The sequence below is a fragment of the Odocoileus virginianus genome, chromosome 4, assembly GCF_023699985.2.
Source record: "Odocoileus virginianus isolate 20LAN1187 ecotype Illinois chromosome 4, Ovbor_1.2, whole genome shotgun sequence".
Lineage (NCBI taxonomy): Eukaryota > Metazoa > Chordata > Mammalia > Artiodactyla > Cervidae > Odocoileus > Odocoileus virginianus.
The window spans coordinates 11,826,524-11,843,251 of NC_069677.1; the positions used below are offsets into that span (position 1 = coordinate 11,826,524).

The 16,728-nt window shown below is 44.6% G+C and overlaps 1 protein-coding gene across 1 annotated transcript in view; it reads right to left on the bottom strand.

Annotated features, from left to right (window-relative positions):
* ITGB5 (integrin subunit beta 5) overlaps positions 1–16,728 on the bottom strand; it is a 111,872-nt gene that overhangs the window by 70,171 nt on the left and 24,973 nt on the right. The window contains exon 4 of the mRNA XM_020899515.2: positions 10,392–10,641. Coding sequence (XP_020755174.2) covers positions 10,392–10,641 — 250 coding nt within the window. The remainder of the gene's footprint in view (positions 1–10,391; positions 10,642–16,728) is intronic.

Genomic DNA, 16,728 nt, shown 5'->3' on the forward strand with positions numbered 1-16,728 from the left:
AGAAGGATAAAGGGGCAATAGAGGATGAGATGGCTGGATGGCATCACTGACCCCATGGACATGAGTTTGAGCCAATTCCAGGAGATGGTGAAGGACAGGGAAGCCTGGCGTCCTGCAGTCCACGGGATTGCAGAGTCAGACACGACTTAGTGACTGAACAGTAACAAAAAACAACTCTCCTGACTGTTGGGTGTTCTCATCTTCAGTCCACAGTAGAGATCCCAAGTGGCCCCATTCCTGGAGGAAGTTAGATCCCAACCATAGCTGCAGGAGTGTGAGTTGGGCATACAGCCAACAGAATAGGGTGAGAGGCCTGACACTGCTTCTAGGAAGGTTCACTAGGTACAGGGGGAGAGGGAAGAGTGAACACAAGGCCCTGCGGCAGAAGTGAGCCCAAGGGCGGAGGGCAGCCAGCAAGACCATAGGGCTGGGAGTCAGAGCAAAGATGGGCAGTGAGGCAGCTGGGGGGCCAGCTGGACAGACTGAAGGTCTGTGGCCATGCTAAGGAAGCCTCTCTTTCAGAACAAAGATGAAAACCAAACTTAACAGACAGGCACAAGGGGATGGCTTCATAACCCAATCCAAGCCATGTGAATGGGAAGGGAAGCAGGCTTAGGACCTAGTAGCTCCTGCCTAATTGCACATGGAAGGGCAGCCAGGGCAGATCTGAGAGGCCCCCGTCTTCCACAAGAGGCAACCCTGGGCTTTCTAAGAGGCTATGCCATTCCTCTCAGGTCCTTCAGTACCTGCTCCATCAGTCACCAGCTGCAAGCCAGATGTGGATGGTCAACCCCACTACCGTAATGGCTGTGGTGCCTCCCGGATAAGGAGAACCATCAGAGGCTGTCCCTGTCTGCCTTGCCTTTGTTTCACTCCCTTCCTTCCACTTAAATCTTTCCCCACCCCTTGTGCTTGCACAGATCAAGCTTGTCTATAACCCATGACTCCAGGCTGTTCAAACTTTCTATTCCCATTCTCAGCTGGCCATAAAGAGAAAGGTCACGGAAATTGTATTCCCAGCTGGAAATAGGAAGTGAGCGGAGAAACAGGAAGTGAGTCCCATGTGGTGCTCTGACAAATAGAGGGACCCAGGAGGAAAAAAATGTACACAGACTCTTCCTCACCCTTGAAGCAACTTCACCCTGTTCTGTGCTAGCCCATGGTTGCAGACTACAGGTATTTACTGCTTTGGCTGATGGGGTTGGTTGAGGAAGGGAGAACAGAACAGCAACTGCTGTTCAATGAGAAAACCAGAAAAGCTCAGCTAAATCAGCAATTTTTACCTTTTCCTTCCCTTCCTGCAAAGGACAGTTAAATAGATACATTTTTACTGTGGAAAATTAATAATCAGGAACTAGAGAATGCATTTACCAGAGAGAAGCCTTCATTGCAGAGAACTTTACTACAACCAAACCAGAGGCACCTCTTAGAGAGGAAAACAGCATTGTCACACAGGCTCTGTTGAATGTCTCTGCAGTCACTGGAAAATAATGTCACCTGTGACTAGTTATTTTCCCCCTGGGAGAGCTAACTGAGTGACCTGAAGATCTGGGTGTTTGATGGTCTTGTGTCAGGAAGCCCCCCCCACAACCTGTGTCTGTGCTGTAGGACCCCAGTTTAGGGCCTACTAAATCTTTACTAAATTAAGGATTATGAACCAGGAAGTGAATAAAATATATATGCTTAAAGAGCCTGGGGGCGCATGTGTGTATAAAAAGTGAATCCCCTTTGAAGACACTGCTGCTGCTGCTGCTAAGTCGGCTTCAATCGTGTCCGACTCTGTACAACCCCATAGACGGCAGCCCACCAAGCTCCCCCGTCCCAGATACTAGATCTAGGCAAATTCAGAAAACAGCCTAACGCTTCAGAACAATAATACTGTGGACCATGGAGCTGACAGAGAAAGACTTTCTCTCTTCTTCTAAAGAAAGAGAACTGCTGTGTAAAAATCTAATCTTGAAAAATGTTAATATGTAGCCAAGACTGAAAGCTTCCCATGGAAATCCCAGGTGCCAGGAACAGAGAAGAAAGCACTGCACAAATGAATGGACTTAAGAGTAGGTGGGAGGTAGTGAGCAGAAAAAGTAGTGAGCAGGGATCTCAAGGCAAAGGGGCCTTCTGCCGCCCCCCACCCCCACCACGGCATGTTGTCAGACAGGCTGGGACCTGGGCCCCTTCGTTGCAGTGCTGCAATGCTTGCACCTGGACACAGCTCTCCTCAAGCAACAAAATACAAAGAAACTGTGCAAGACTGAGTGCATGTGCAGCTGGGGCAGATTCTGGACAAAAGATACGAAGAGACCAAAAAACCCATCTGCCACTTTTAAAGAGCCTGGAGTAAAAAAGCAGTGTCAGGAGCAAAAGCAGGGTACTGCACATGCCCCCTTGCACGCAATACCACTGAAGGGGTGGGCAGACCACCTAAGCCCCACCTCCAGCCGCGACCCCTAGATACTCCCCTACCCTCACCCCATATAAGGAACAAGCTCACCACCACCCCTTCGGAGTGGGGGGTGGGCGGTGGGGATGGAACGGGCAGCAAGCAAGCAAGAGAACCTGTTGATTGTTCTTACTCGCCCCTGCTACAGCACAGACCTCAATAAAGCCTTGCCTGAATTTCTCGTCTGGCCTCTGATTAATTTCTATTGCTTAAAGGGACCTGACACAGAATCTGGGGCTTGGGGCCAGGTTCTACCAGGGATGATGGACTTCAGCCACGCAGGGTCAAGAACTGGAACAGGGTTCTCTGCATAAAGTTGTGGGCCACGAAGAGATGCCCTTGTCACGAAAATCAAAACCAGAAAAATTCCAGCCCCTGGCTTGGGAGAGAAGGAAGGAAGATGCACTCCAGGCCCAGGGCGAGATGAATCACCCACAAAGATTGTAACTCCAGTCCTGAAAAAGTCAGAATTCATTACTTTTACAAGGAAGGAACCCCCTGCTGAGAAACGAAACAGGAGAACTAGTCCCACAGTGAGACTTGGAGGCAGGGAACAAAAAACCACCCTGCAGGGAAGTCAGCATACCTGGGACACACGATCCCCTGATGGAAAACCACCTCTTCTGAAGAGGAGCTAATGAAAATGTTACAGATCCTATGAGAAATAAACCACCATGAAGGAATGTCAGCAAATAGAACCAACTGAAGGATCTCCAAGAAACAGATAGCAAAATGATCCAAAGCACTTTAAAACAAACATATTTAAAACATTGAGAGGAAGGAATAAATACAAAAGACTAGAATGGGATATTATTAGGGGGAAAAAATCAGAAGGTTATGAAAAAACAGTATAAAAAGACAGAAGTCTGAAAAAAAGAATCAAAAAATACTGTCACTCAAATTCAAAAATGAAACTTTAGTGCATGGATTTAAAAACTAAAGAACAAGGCACTGGCACAAAAACAGAAATATAAATCAATGGAAAAACATAAAAAGCCCAGAAATAAGCCCATGCACCTAAGGTCAATTAATCTACAATAAAAGAGGCAAGACTATACATGAAGAAAAGACACTCTCTTCAATAAACGGTGCTGGGAAAACTAGATGGCAACATGTGAAAAAATGAAATTAGAACATTCTTTAACTCCACACACAAAAATAAGCTCAAAATGGATTAAAGGTCTAAATATAAGACCAGACACCATAAAATTCTTAGAGGAAAACACAGGCAGAACACTCTTTGACATAAACTGCAGCAATATCTTTTTCGAGCTGTCTCCCAGATTAATGGAAATAAAAACAAAAATAAACAAATGGGACCCAATTAAACTCAAAAGCTTTTTTTGCACAGCAAAGGAAACCATAAATAAAATGAAAAGTCAACCCACAGATTGGGAGAAAATATTTGCAAATGATGTGACCGATAAGGGATTAGTCTCAAAATTTACAAACAGCTCATGTGGCTCAATATAAGACAACAAATAGTTCAATCAAAAAATGAGAAGACAAAAAAAAAAAAAAAAATGAGAAGACCTTGGGGCTTTCCTGGTGGCTTGGTGGTAAAGAATCTGCCTGCCAGTGCAGGAGACTCGAGTTGGATCCCTGGTCTGGGAAGATCCCACAGGCCTTGGAGAAACTAAGCCTCTATGCCACAACTACTAAGCCGGTGCTCTAGAGCCTGGGAGCCAAAACTACCAAGCCCAAGTGCTGCAACTGCTGAAGCCCGCATTCCACAACAAAAGAAGCCTGCACACCGCAACTAGAGAAAAGCCAAAGTAGCAATGAAGACCCAGCATAGCCAATAAATTTAAAAAGAGAGAGAGAGAAGACCTAAACAGACATTTCTCCAAAGAAGACATACAGACGGCCAAGAGACAGCACGTGAAAAGATGCTCAACATCACTAATTATTAGAGAAATGCAAATCAAAACTACAATGAGATATTACCTCACGCCAGTCAGAATGGCCATCATAAAAAAGTCTACAAACAATAAATGCTGCAGAGGATGTAGAGAAAAGGGAACCCCCCTACACTATTGATGGGAATATAAACTGGTACAGACACTATGGAGAATGGTATGCAGGTTCCTTAGGAAACTAAAAATAGAAATACTATGTGCTGTGTTGTGCTGAGTCACTCAGTCATATTCCACTCTTTTCTACCCCATGAACTGTAGCCCACCAGGCTCCTCTGTCTATGGGAATTCTCCAGGCAAGAATACTGGAGAGGGCTGCCATGCCCTATGAACCAGCAATCCCACTCCTACGCATAATCCAGAGAAAACATGGTTTGAAAGGATGAAGGCCCCCCCATGTGCACTGCAGCACTGTTCACAATAACCAAGACATGGAAGCAATCCACACGTCCATTAACAGATATGTGGCACATATATATAATGGAATATTACTCAGCCATGAAAAAGACGGAATAATGCCATTTGCAGCCCTATGGATGGACCTGGAGATTATCACACTAAGTGAAGTAAGACAGAGAAAGACAAATTGCATATGCTATGGCACATATTCGGAATCTAAAAAAAAAACACATACAAATGAACTTACTTACAAAACAGAAACAGACTCACAGAGACTTAAGAGTAGGAGCTTACAGTTCCAGGGAAGAGGGGAGGGGGGCAGAAGATAGATGGGGAGTTTGGGACTGACATGCACACACTGTTCTATTTAAAACAGACAAGCAACAAGGACCTACTGGACAGCACAGGGAATGCTGCTCAATACTCTGTAATAACCTAAATGGGAAAAGAATTTGAAAAAGAATAGACACATGAACAGATATAACTGAAGCACTTTTCTGCACACCTGACTAAAAACACTGTTACCCAACTATACTCCAACATAAAATAAAGATTTTTTTTTTAATTGAAGAACAAAATGGGAAACTGGAAGAAATTTTCTATTACGCAGCTAAAGGAAAAAAAGATAGAAATCATGGAAGAAAAATTAAGAAACATGATGTTTTGAGTGAAAGGCTCCAACACACACCTAGTAGTGTTAGAAAGCAAACGAAGAGAATCAGAGAAGAGAATCAGATGCCCGAAAATTTTCAAGAAGAGACCTGTATTCTCGAATTAAACAAGCAGAGCAAACTCTGTACAATGCAAATAAAAGTACTAAATCCAACCTAGCCACACTGGAGTGCCTATCAGTATAGGACATGAAAAAACAGGGAAATATTAAAGATTACCAGAGAGAAGGAAAACCATTAAATGGACAGCAGACTTCTCACCAGCCACAGAACATGCCAGAAGACAATAAAATAATACCTTCGAGGTGGTAAACGAGTACCATGACCTCTTGGAAGAAATACAAAGGGTTAAGGAAAAAATAAAGAAACGATGAAAGACAAAATGTGTTATCTCATTTGCAAAGATTTTTAAATATGTCCTTCCACTTTTTGTGTGTGGGGGTGAGAACATTTAACAACTCTTCACAACTTTCAAATATACAATTATGTATTTAAAATACAGTATTGTTGACTATCGCCACCATACTGTATATTAAAGTTCCAGAATGTATTCATCTTATAACTGGAAGTCTGCACCCTTTGACCAACTTCTCCCCCTTTCCCCCACCCCCAACTCCCCAGCCTCTGGCAACCACCACTCTATAGTCTGTTTCTATGAGCTGCTTCTATACTTCTAACAGAAGAAAAAGGTTCAGAACCAGAAATACCAGGCTGGATTAATCCATCAAATCCTGTATCAGTGAATATGATGTGACTTTTCCCAAGGACACTATTCCTATTACCCAGAATAGAATAGGAATACAGTATTCCTAGTACCCAGAGCTGTTGATTAAATTCAGCAGCTCTGATTAAAGAATTAAACAGTTCTTTAATCTGATGATTAAACTATTTTTTGTTTTTTCTTCTTATGGCAGCCCTAGTACTACTTACTTCAGTTCTGGCATTTCTGGTTCATTCTAAGATGGGAGAAGATAAGTCTAGGATTTTGATCCTTTGGCAGAAACATCTGGAGCAGGAGAAGGGACACACCTGAGGAAAGCCCCATGAGAAACTGGTTCTCTTCTGAGATGTCCTGCAAAGGTGGTCAGATCATTCCTCCTGATTCCTATCTCCCCAGAACTTTCCAGGGGCTACTACTGCTGCTTCCACCATCACAGGGAGAAAAACCTAACAGAACGTCCCACCGAGGGAGAACACTGTGATTTTCTTTCCACGTGAGTGGAAGGAGAAGGACAGACAAGGATCCCAGACAGCATCTACAGAGCCAAGCACAGAACTCAAGATGAGACAGGGAGACAAGAGTAGAGCCATTCTGGGACAGAACTGAGTGCAAGGCCTTGAGCAAGTGGGCTTCACAAGCCAGAAGAACAGCACCTAAAAGCTTGGGCTTCTGAGACAACAACTAAAGACCCACGGACGTAAAAGATGAGCTCCATCTCTATTCCACTGATTGTCTTTACATGGTTTCCAAAAGACAAAAGTGGAACCATAAATCTACCACCTAGCAGAATTGCCAAACTCCCAGTTCCCCGAAAGATATAGATAAAAGCTTGACACACATTCCTAAGTTGTTTTTACAGGAAGCAGGCCCACCCCACCCCCACCAGCTGAAAACTGCTGACTGCAGGCCCACAGACCCCAAACAGCTTGTAAAACCAGAAGGGTGATGATGCTCAAAACTTCACCCTGATGCCAACCAATCTAAGAACTGACCACAAGCTCATCAGGCAAACCACAGCCCCCCTTCCCTCACACTGCCTTTAAAACCCCTTATCAGAAAGTCTTTGGGGAACTGACATTCTTTTCCACCTTCTCTCTTACAAGCTATCCTTTCAATATAAAGCTCTACTTGTCTAAGACTCTTATGGGAGTAACGTTTGTTTCTATGGCACTGCTATCCAAGAATCTAGAGAGGGCCCGGTAACAGAACCAGTGAATGAGACCAGCTGGGAGACAAGAGGGAGTGGTGGGGACTGTGGCAGCCAATAACATGTGAAACCAGCCTGGCTTTACCAGACCTCCTAGTTTTTGGAGAAAACCTAGAAATCCTGGCCATTATTTGTTAAATCTTTTATTTTTAACTGTTGGTAACTAATCCGCAGTGCCATTAACACTTAGGAAAGCAAACAAAGCCCATGTACAGGCTGGATCAAGGGCAGAAACAGCCTGCCTACATCCTCTTGCTCTGCTCTCCCTCAGAGGTGGTGGGAGATCTCCGAGGACACCCAGGCGACAGCGGAGTCCACTGCCTGGACACAGGAGATCTCTCTCAGCCTGCTCACTGATTCAGGGAGCAACTCCCTCAAGTGCTGCCCAGCTTAGGAAGGAGGGCTCTGCCTAGCTCAGACCTGCTGTTTCCTTTCAAACCCCCATTCTTTCACTGGATTTCCTGTCTCCCAAGCAGCCTGTCAGTGTGCCTGTACTCACTGTCAAAACTTCTACTGTCTGCAGTTGGTTCTGCCTTCTAGGGCTTGGAGAAGCAGCTCTGAATGAGAGTGTAATAACCTTGAATACTCAATGCTGAGGGCCCCGAGCCAGCCCTTCATCCTCTGCCAGCTTCCAATCTAGCATCTGACAGTTCGCCGATGGTCCCCAGAAAAAAATCTAAGTACAGACACACCCTGCCTGTCCGGGGACAGGGCCCAGCCAGAGGGCAGAGAGGAAAAGCAACAGAAAGAATCACCATTCTGGATGAATTGAGAAAACTTTTGGTTAAGATGCTGTTGCTCCTGGTAAGTAACAGAACTCCAACAAAAAGATCTGGCGCAGGGGACTTGGGGAGAGGACCAAAGTAACAATAACATCACAGCCACCAGTGGCCAGGAGGAAGCTAAACCTCTCAAATGAGGACACCCAGTACCTCTTCATGGTTAAGGCGCTCAGAATCTCATCTGTATCTAAAATTTGTTCTTATTGTTTTCTCCACCATTGTGTTATTGCAATCCCTGGAGAACATTTAAGTTAGCTTCTAGAAGAGTGTACACAATACCAGCGTAACTATCACCTCGCCCCCTCCCCCACCCAGCGCAAACCAGACCTGGCAACTGCTGAGACTGCCGACCGGGAGCCAAGAGGACAGACAGGCTCAGGGGCTTAATTAAGAGCAGCCCTCTTCCCTTCAGGGAAAGTCAAGGAGACGAAGAATCAAAAATGACATCACAAGATGCCTGAATCCCTGAGTCACCCCTTGAAGAAGAGCTGCAACAGAAAGCAGCTCTCCTGAGATTCTATACGAGCAAGAAATAAGCTTTCATTGTGTTGAGCCACTGAGATCTGGGGATTGATTGCTTATTACTGCAGTATAGATAGCATGACCCTTAGGCAAGTGCCCTGAAGGCTGGGTGGTTTGGGAATGGGTATTATCACAGAAACTCAAGTAAAGCAACTGTGTGTGTGTGTGTGGGGGGGGGGGGGGGGGGGGGGTAGAATAAGCATTAATGGAAACAGACTCTGGAAGTAGTTCATCTTGATTCATATTCTAAGTCTGGATAGATAGTGCTAGTCCCTCAGTCATGTCCGACTCTGTGCAACCCCATGGACTACAGTGCACCAGGCTCCTCTGTCCATGGGATTCTCCAGCAAGAATACTGGAGTGGGTTGCCATTCCCTTCTCCAGGGGATCTTCCTGACCCAGGGATTGAACCCAGGTCTGCAGAAGATTCTTTACTGATTGAGCCACCAGGGAAGCCCCTTACTATTTGTATAATCTTGGGTAAGTTATTTATTCTTTTTAAGCCTCATTTTCCTTATCTTAAAACTACAGCTCACTTCTACTTTAGAAACCTCTAAAGAGTGCTAGGAAATTTAAACGAGACAATCCATATAAGGTATGAAGTGCAGTGGGTACCTGACACTTAGTGAGAACTTAAATCTTACCTATTCCTCATCTAGTAACTGTTTTGGGGCCTCACAGGCCAAAGCCTAACCAAAGCTGAATATGGAGAAGAGATAAGAAAAAGTTGAATCACTCATTGTTGTCACACCACACAGTCTTGCCATCTGAACAAACCCACCTCACAAAGTTAGTGTTAGGGGAGTTGGAGGAAGAGATCCTCCACCTCCAATACACAAATAAATGTACCAGGGCAGAAACCTATTCATCAACTCATTTATCTCCTCTATTGTGCACAGCTAAAGTAGCTCCCAGCCTCCCTGTAGAACCCAGTGCTGCAGAACCGAACGTAGGAGCAGAGGCCACTCTGTTCTGGTCCATAGTATCCCCCTAGGAGCAATCCTTGAGGCATGATGACCTTACAAGCCACACATGAGCCAATGGAGCCTGGGTCCCAAGTCACTGCTTAGAGGACAGGTGTCCACTGATCTGGAGACCCATTTGCCCTTAGGTGAGTTCAGGAAATAAACTTCCATCAAGCTTGATGTTGAGCTTGAAAAATTATGTTAACATAATTTTTCAGATTTGTTCATTGCGGTAGTTAGAAACTGCCGTTCTCTAATAATGTGTCAAATCTTTTCTAATTCAAGTACTTAGGTCAGAAAAAAAAAAATAACACTTATAAAAGCCAGGGTTTTCATTTTGTCAAGGTAAGTTACAGTTATTTACATAAACGACAGGAACAGACTTTGAATTCACTTATTCCAAACATCTGAGTTACTCTAAACAAGGAGAAAGTTTAAATTATTCTGCCTGCTCCTGATTATCGGGGTCCATCTCCTCCTGAGAACACTCTCTAATATCTACTAACGTAGAAAACAGTGCTGTGTCAGGCAGGCAGGAAAACAAATGAGCTATATCATCACTGTAGCATTACACAGCCTTGTAACAACTTCTTTCTTCTCAAGCAGAGGGAGAACAGAGCCAGAACATCCTTCAGCAAATTTAACACCTAAGCCAGGTTCCCTCCTCCACCCAGATATGACCTCCCTAGGCCTTTCTTTAGGCTCAGTCGTCCTGCTGAACCATTCCTCCATCCTTAAATACCCAAGAGAAGGGTGGTTGTCACTCACCCAATGCATGGATTGGTCTGGTACCTCGGCGCTGTGTAGGAGAAAGGAGAGATGTTCTTGTCTACAAAAGACCCAAACCCCAAGCGGAAGTTGCTGGTGAGTTTCCTCATCTCCTCGGCTAGCTTGGTGCCCAGGCTCCGGATGTTGTCCAGGTCATCCTTCATGGACAGAGAGAGGTCCATCAGGTAGTACAAGTCCACAGGATAATCCTCCACCTGTCGAACCTGCAGCTGGAACGTAGTCTTGTCACCTGTGCCAGCCGAGAGACCATGCATGTTAGAGGTCATACAGTTTACTGGGGCAGAGGGATGGGTTTTGCTTTCAAAGCCAGTCCACCCGCGACTTTTCTTTAGTGATCATGTGTCTCTTGGAAGACATCTTTTTCCTGGAAGCAGAGTGACTGATGGAATACGGGTGCTAAGGATGCAGCTCTAGGTTCTCCTTTCACACATATGGGGTCTTTGCAACCCCATGGACCACAGCCTACCAGGCTCCTCCATCCATGGGATTTTCCAAGCAAGAGTATTGGAATGAATTGCCATTTCCTTCTCCAGGGGATCTTTGCCACCCAGGCATCAAACCCAGGTTTCCCTCATTGCAGGCAGACGCTTTACCATCTAAGCCACTAGGGAAGCCACTCCTTTCACACACAGGGCTCAGCAATTTTTAAGGAAACTCTAAGAATGAGTCTCCTTAGCAGTGTTCTGTTTTCTTAGCAAAAACGACTTTAGGTAATTGGTGGATAGTGAGCCAGACAATTCCATGGACACAAACTGGGTAAAAGTAGTCCACCCACCATATACCAACTTCAGAGAAAGGACTGACCAAGATGGGAGTATGGCCAGGAGACTATAAAGGTGTGTGTGAAACAGAAAACAGGAAAGGAATTAACAAAAGAAGGGTACAGATACTGAGGTGGCAATGGAGAGGAGAAGGCCAGGGGGAGTGGGAAAACAAAGATGGTTACTTAAAATATCCCCACAAGGGCAAAAATGTTTACGCTTATACTGTGTCACCTATTTCTATCTCTCTAGCCATTTATCAAACAATAGTATTTAGTTCTAGGGCATATTTGACATTGCAGACACAAATCATTATCATAAATTATTTGTATAAATATGAGAATATTACAGATTTTAGCACCATCAAAAAGAAAAGAAAAAATAAAAGAAATACTATTAGATTTATCTACAGCTACAAGAGAGAAAAGAGTTTTTGGTTCTATAAGAAGACAGTCAACAGACAAAGGAAAAAGAAATTGATTCAGAGGAAAAGAACAAAGAGAAAAAGGCAGTGTCTGGGAGGTGTGGCCTCTGCAAGCTTGCCCCACGGGCTATGCAGAAAGGCCCAAGTCAGCGCAATAACTGGGGGATGCATGCCAGGACAATGATCCTTCATCATTTCATAACCTCTAAAAACACACTGTTCAGACATAATTTCAAGAAGTAAATCCTACCAGGTGATTCTATCTGCCATCACAATTATTAGCCTCCCAGAGACACCAAGCGATGTCTTTGAACTCTTTGCGCAGAACTGTCCACACACATTTGAAATGTGGATTTACTTTCCTGTGTTCAGAGGTGCAATGTCAAAGGTGACTTTGCTCCCACGTGAGGGTCCACGCCTCATCTGCTGGCAGAGACATTTCAGAGGAACCAATCTTTCACCTCCAACTGACAACCAGTGGGTTGAAGCCTTCTTGAACTTGCAGGATAGGAGAGCCAGTGGTCTGTGCTCCCTCCCCTCCTCCCATCCCAGACGAGGCATACTTCATCAATTAGACCGTGAAAAATCTAAGAACCCAAAGATTTTAGTCCAAATTCCAGCTTTGCCCCTTAACTAGGGATGCCAACAAAATCTCCATTTCCTTAACTGTAAAATGGCAATAACAGCACCCAGCGTTAAGTCTATGAAGCACTCGTGTGGGAAGGAGAGTTTTGTAAGCAGTGAAGGCCTGCCCAAATGCAGAATGATTATTATAATTACCACTGTAGCCTGAGTGGCGGAGCCCAGCCTGCTTCCCCTGACTTGTCCTTGCATGTGCTGCTCAAGCCACCTGGAGATTGATGTACTTTGGGCTGCCTGTTGGTATGAGTCTATTTTTAAAAACCACTGGAGTCTGACTCAGAGGAATGTTCGAGATTTCTTCCAGAATGAATTCCAGACTGCTACAGTATCTGTCTCTGGTTCCCATGAGGCAGAGAGAACAGCTCTCAGCATAGGGCCCCTCCCATCCTTGGATGCCACACCACAGTCGAGGAGGGGCAGGGGCCAGCGAACATGTCCCCTCCATCCAAGCCTATGGACCTTTTTGCAGGGTCTTCTGTGTTTTTCTGACCTGTGCCCTTCCCCCAAGTTCCCAGGTACACCTTCTTTAATCCAGAATCTGCTTCCACCTTTGGGGGGATTATGAACAGTTAACAGATGAGCACTTTAGGACCAGCAAACAGGGAACCAGCTTGGATTCAGAGAGGTTGGGAGGCACCCATGGGAGGGAAGTGGACATTAGCCTTGGACAGCAAGAGCTGGGTTGGAATCCAGAACTTGTCACCAAGGATTCCAGACCTCAGACTCCTTTAAACTTGCTGCCCAGTTTCTAGATCAGTAAAATGGGGAAGATGTTCATTACTGTGGGTGTGGAGGAGACTCTCTCTCTCTCTCTCTCTCTCTATATATATATATATATATATATATATAACACTGTACAAATGCTTCTATGCAAGAAAAACTTCAACCCCAGGTCCCCTGAAAGTCAATTATTAAAGCAATTTCCTGTGGGGCTAAAAAGAGAGACAGAACATTCTGCCAAAAACTTGAGTGTGAATGGCTAACAACCTTGGGTATTATACTTAACTCCAAATTTTCCAGACATGAAGGCAAACAGAGAAACGAGATGTGATACATAGGTCTCTCTGTATGCAAGAGGTTCTCTATTTTGAAGAAACCTATTCCCAGTAAATTCTAAGAGAGCTGATCACTAAAACACACACACACACACACACACACACACACACACACACACAGCTCCCCAAAGGGAGGCTGCAAATGCTAAAAAAAAAAGAAAGAAAGAAAAAATTTTCTCTCCAAGTTTTCAAAAAATGGAGTATATAAAAAAGGGTTAAATCATTAATGTTCAAAATAACGGTTTACGGCTACCTTACCTATGGTGGATTTTAAATGCTACAAACTCCTCAGTAGTCCTTGACAATAATGGAATTTTCTGTCAATGTAACAGAGGAAGAACCTTTGTAGCAAATTAAAAGGGATGTTGTCTATAAACTTAAATTACACACACTGGCCCATCTCAGGGAACCCTGAGGTACCATCCCAGGTACCATTGCTTATCTGCTTGAAAGAAACATCCCAACCAGGCTTAGCCGTGAATGGCTGCAGGAAGGAAGAAATCAAAACATCTCCTTTGAAGCCTGGTGAGAACCAAGACTTTACCTCCTCTCCTTTCAGTATAAAAGTGAAAGCAAAAGTCGCTCAGTAGTGTCCAACTCTTTGCGACACCATGGACTATACAGTCCACGGAATTATCTAGGCCAGAATGCTGGAGTGGATAGCCTTTCCCTTCTCCAGGGGCTTTTCCCAGCCCAGGCATCAAACCTAGGTCTCCCGCATTGCAGGCAGATTGTTTACCAGCCGAGCCATTAGGGACGAAACCTGAATTCTAACTCAGGGAAGATGCTTCTCTGGGACACTAGTCCACCATCTCCTTGGTCTGCTGGCTTTTTGAATAAAGTCATTATTCCTTGTCCCAACAACTCATCTAGATTTACTGGCCTGTTACACAGCAAGCAATATAAACTTGAACTCAATTAACAGCAGATTTTGGAGGGACTGACACTTCTGGACCAGTTCTCAGCGTGGGTGCTAAGTGTGGGAGTTAAGCTACAGTGCCCCAACTCCCTAATGAGGGAGAGCCCATGGTTAGCTGACTGAAGGGGAAGCCACTGCTGCAGGCCAGGGGTACCTTCTGCCAGGAGAGGGTCTGGGGCACCTTCTCCATCTTTGAGTACACTTCTGGAACCAAGTACACTTGAAAGTGAAAGTGAAGTCGCTCAGTCATGTCCAACTCTGTGACCCCATGAAATGGAGCCCACCAGGCTCCTCTGTTCATGGGATTTTTCAGGCAAGAGTACTGAAGTGGGTAGCCATTTCCTTCTCCAGGGGATCTTCCCAACCCAGGGATCAAACTCTCGCCTCCCACACTGCAAGCAGACACTTTACCGACTGAGCCACTTAGACACACTCAATAATAAACACAGCCGCCCAGTTTGGCACCACCTGAGACTTTAAACCAGTCGCCACTTCCTGTGAGTCCAGCAGGCTGGGAGCTGGGCTCAGCTCCACTGTGGGTGCTCAGTCTGTGCCTGTCTCTGGTGACACCAGCCCAGCCCACACATCCCCCTCCTCCCCCTCCACATAACACCCCTGTAGGTTCTTCTCCCTGTGTGGCTGTTGTCCTCTTCTCTGGGGCCAGTCCACAAAATCCCCGCCTTGGGACCAGCAGCAGAATCAGAGAAATAGGATAAAACAAACCCCAAGGTAAAGCTGATCACCTCACACCTGTGAGAACATAGCTACTCCTGCAGCCCCTCTGGTTCTTCCAGTTTCTAGTTCACCCAGCCTCAGCTGTATTCTGCACACAGAACTCATGCCACTGCTTGGTTCCTAAGTGTAGATTCTCCCTCCATAATCAAGTATCTACCAGCATTGCCTCTGAAATGTATTTTTAAAGCTTTCTTCTGTCTTCCCTCCAATAAAAAGTGAAAAGTTATTTTTCCTGGGAACATATACCAGATGACAAACATTCCCAGAAAATGAAAGCAGAGAATTCTAGCAACAACTTTCAGTTTTCCTAAGATTGATTTTTGTTCAAATATTTTAAACAAAGTAGCATCTAACAGATAAACACTCTCACTATCCCCATTGCAAGTAGTTTTTGATTCCTTAGAATTATACTTCTGTGCTAGAAATTGAAAGAAACATTAAAATCAGCTACATTATAAACGGACTACAGCTGAACAGGGAATTAGGGCCCCAGGACACAACTTCTAAGACTATCACCCAGCTCTCTGCTCACTGAAGCAGAAGGCAATTAAGATTCAGAATTAAATCCAGACCCATAAAGAATTGCCTCCTTGGCCCAGAACAAGGCTGGGTGCTACACCAAACGCTACTCCCCCTCCTCAGAATTCTGACTCTTGACAGATGGAACAATCAGAAGACCTTATTGACCTTTATGGTACCTGACGCCAAGCAATTAGGGTTCAGCATTTTTAGTTTCCTTGAAAATAATCTTAGTTTGGGCTGCTATAACAAGTACCATGGACCAAGTGGCTTATAAACAACATAAATTTATTTCTCACAGTTAACAACAGTGTAAGACCAGGACTAGGCCAGTGTGGTTGGGTTCTGATGAGAGCCCTCTTCTGGGTTTCAGACTACAGACTTCCTGCCGAAGCAGGCAGAAAAACCCTCTGGGGTTTCGGGGGTTTGTTTTGTTTTTATACTACTAATCTCATTCATGAGCGTTCCACCCCATGACCCAATCACCTCTTAAAGGCCCCACTTCACTTCCTAATACTATCACGTTAGACGGTTAGGATTTCAACATATGAATGTTGGAGAGATACAAACATTCAGCCCACAGCAAAGCACTATCCACCCATCATCAAGTGTTTTTAAGTGTGTGTATTGTCAGTCTGGAGAGCAGAAGCAATACCCAAGTCAGGCACGTGCCATCTCCAATCAGAATGTGAGAGAGGGAAGAAAGGCAGTATATGCAGGGATGGAAAGAAGCCCATCTCAAAAGCAACCCATCCTCTGCAGTTAACAGCACAATCCCAGGTCAGTTTCCTGGCTCTGATAACGCACTCCAGTTATGTAACAAGTCATCCTTGGGAAAAGCTGAGACGGGTACACAGGGACTCTCTATTATTTTTGCAACTTCTTATGACTCTAAAATTACTTCAAAATAAAACGTTAAAAAAAATGCTTTAAAGCTGCCAATCAGAGGTCATTTTTTAAGACGCTAATTGATTGCGGCAAATCAAGACTTAAGTAAACCCTTTCTAATTGCTCCACCCCTAGCTTTTCACCATTTCAGTATGCTTTATTCTAAAGTTTACGTTTTTCTTAGGGATTTTATGTTCTTCATTAAGGTATTCTTAAGATTGTTATCCTGACATACAGTTTCCAGGATTGGAAACAGAATGGAAAACATGATCTTGTGTTTATACAAAATCTTGCTTAAAGTTTGGCAGTCCCTCAAAAAGTTAAACACAGAATTACCATATGACCCAGCAATTCCACTCCTAGCTATACACTC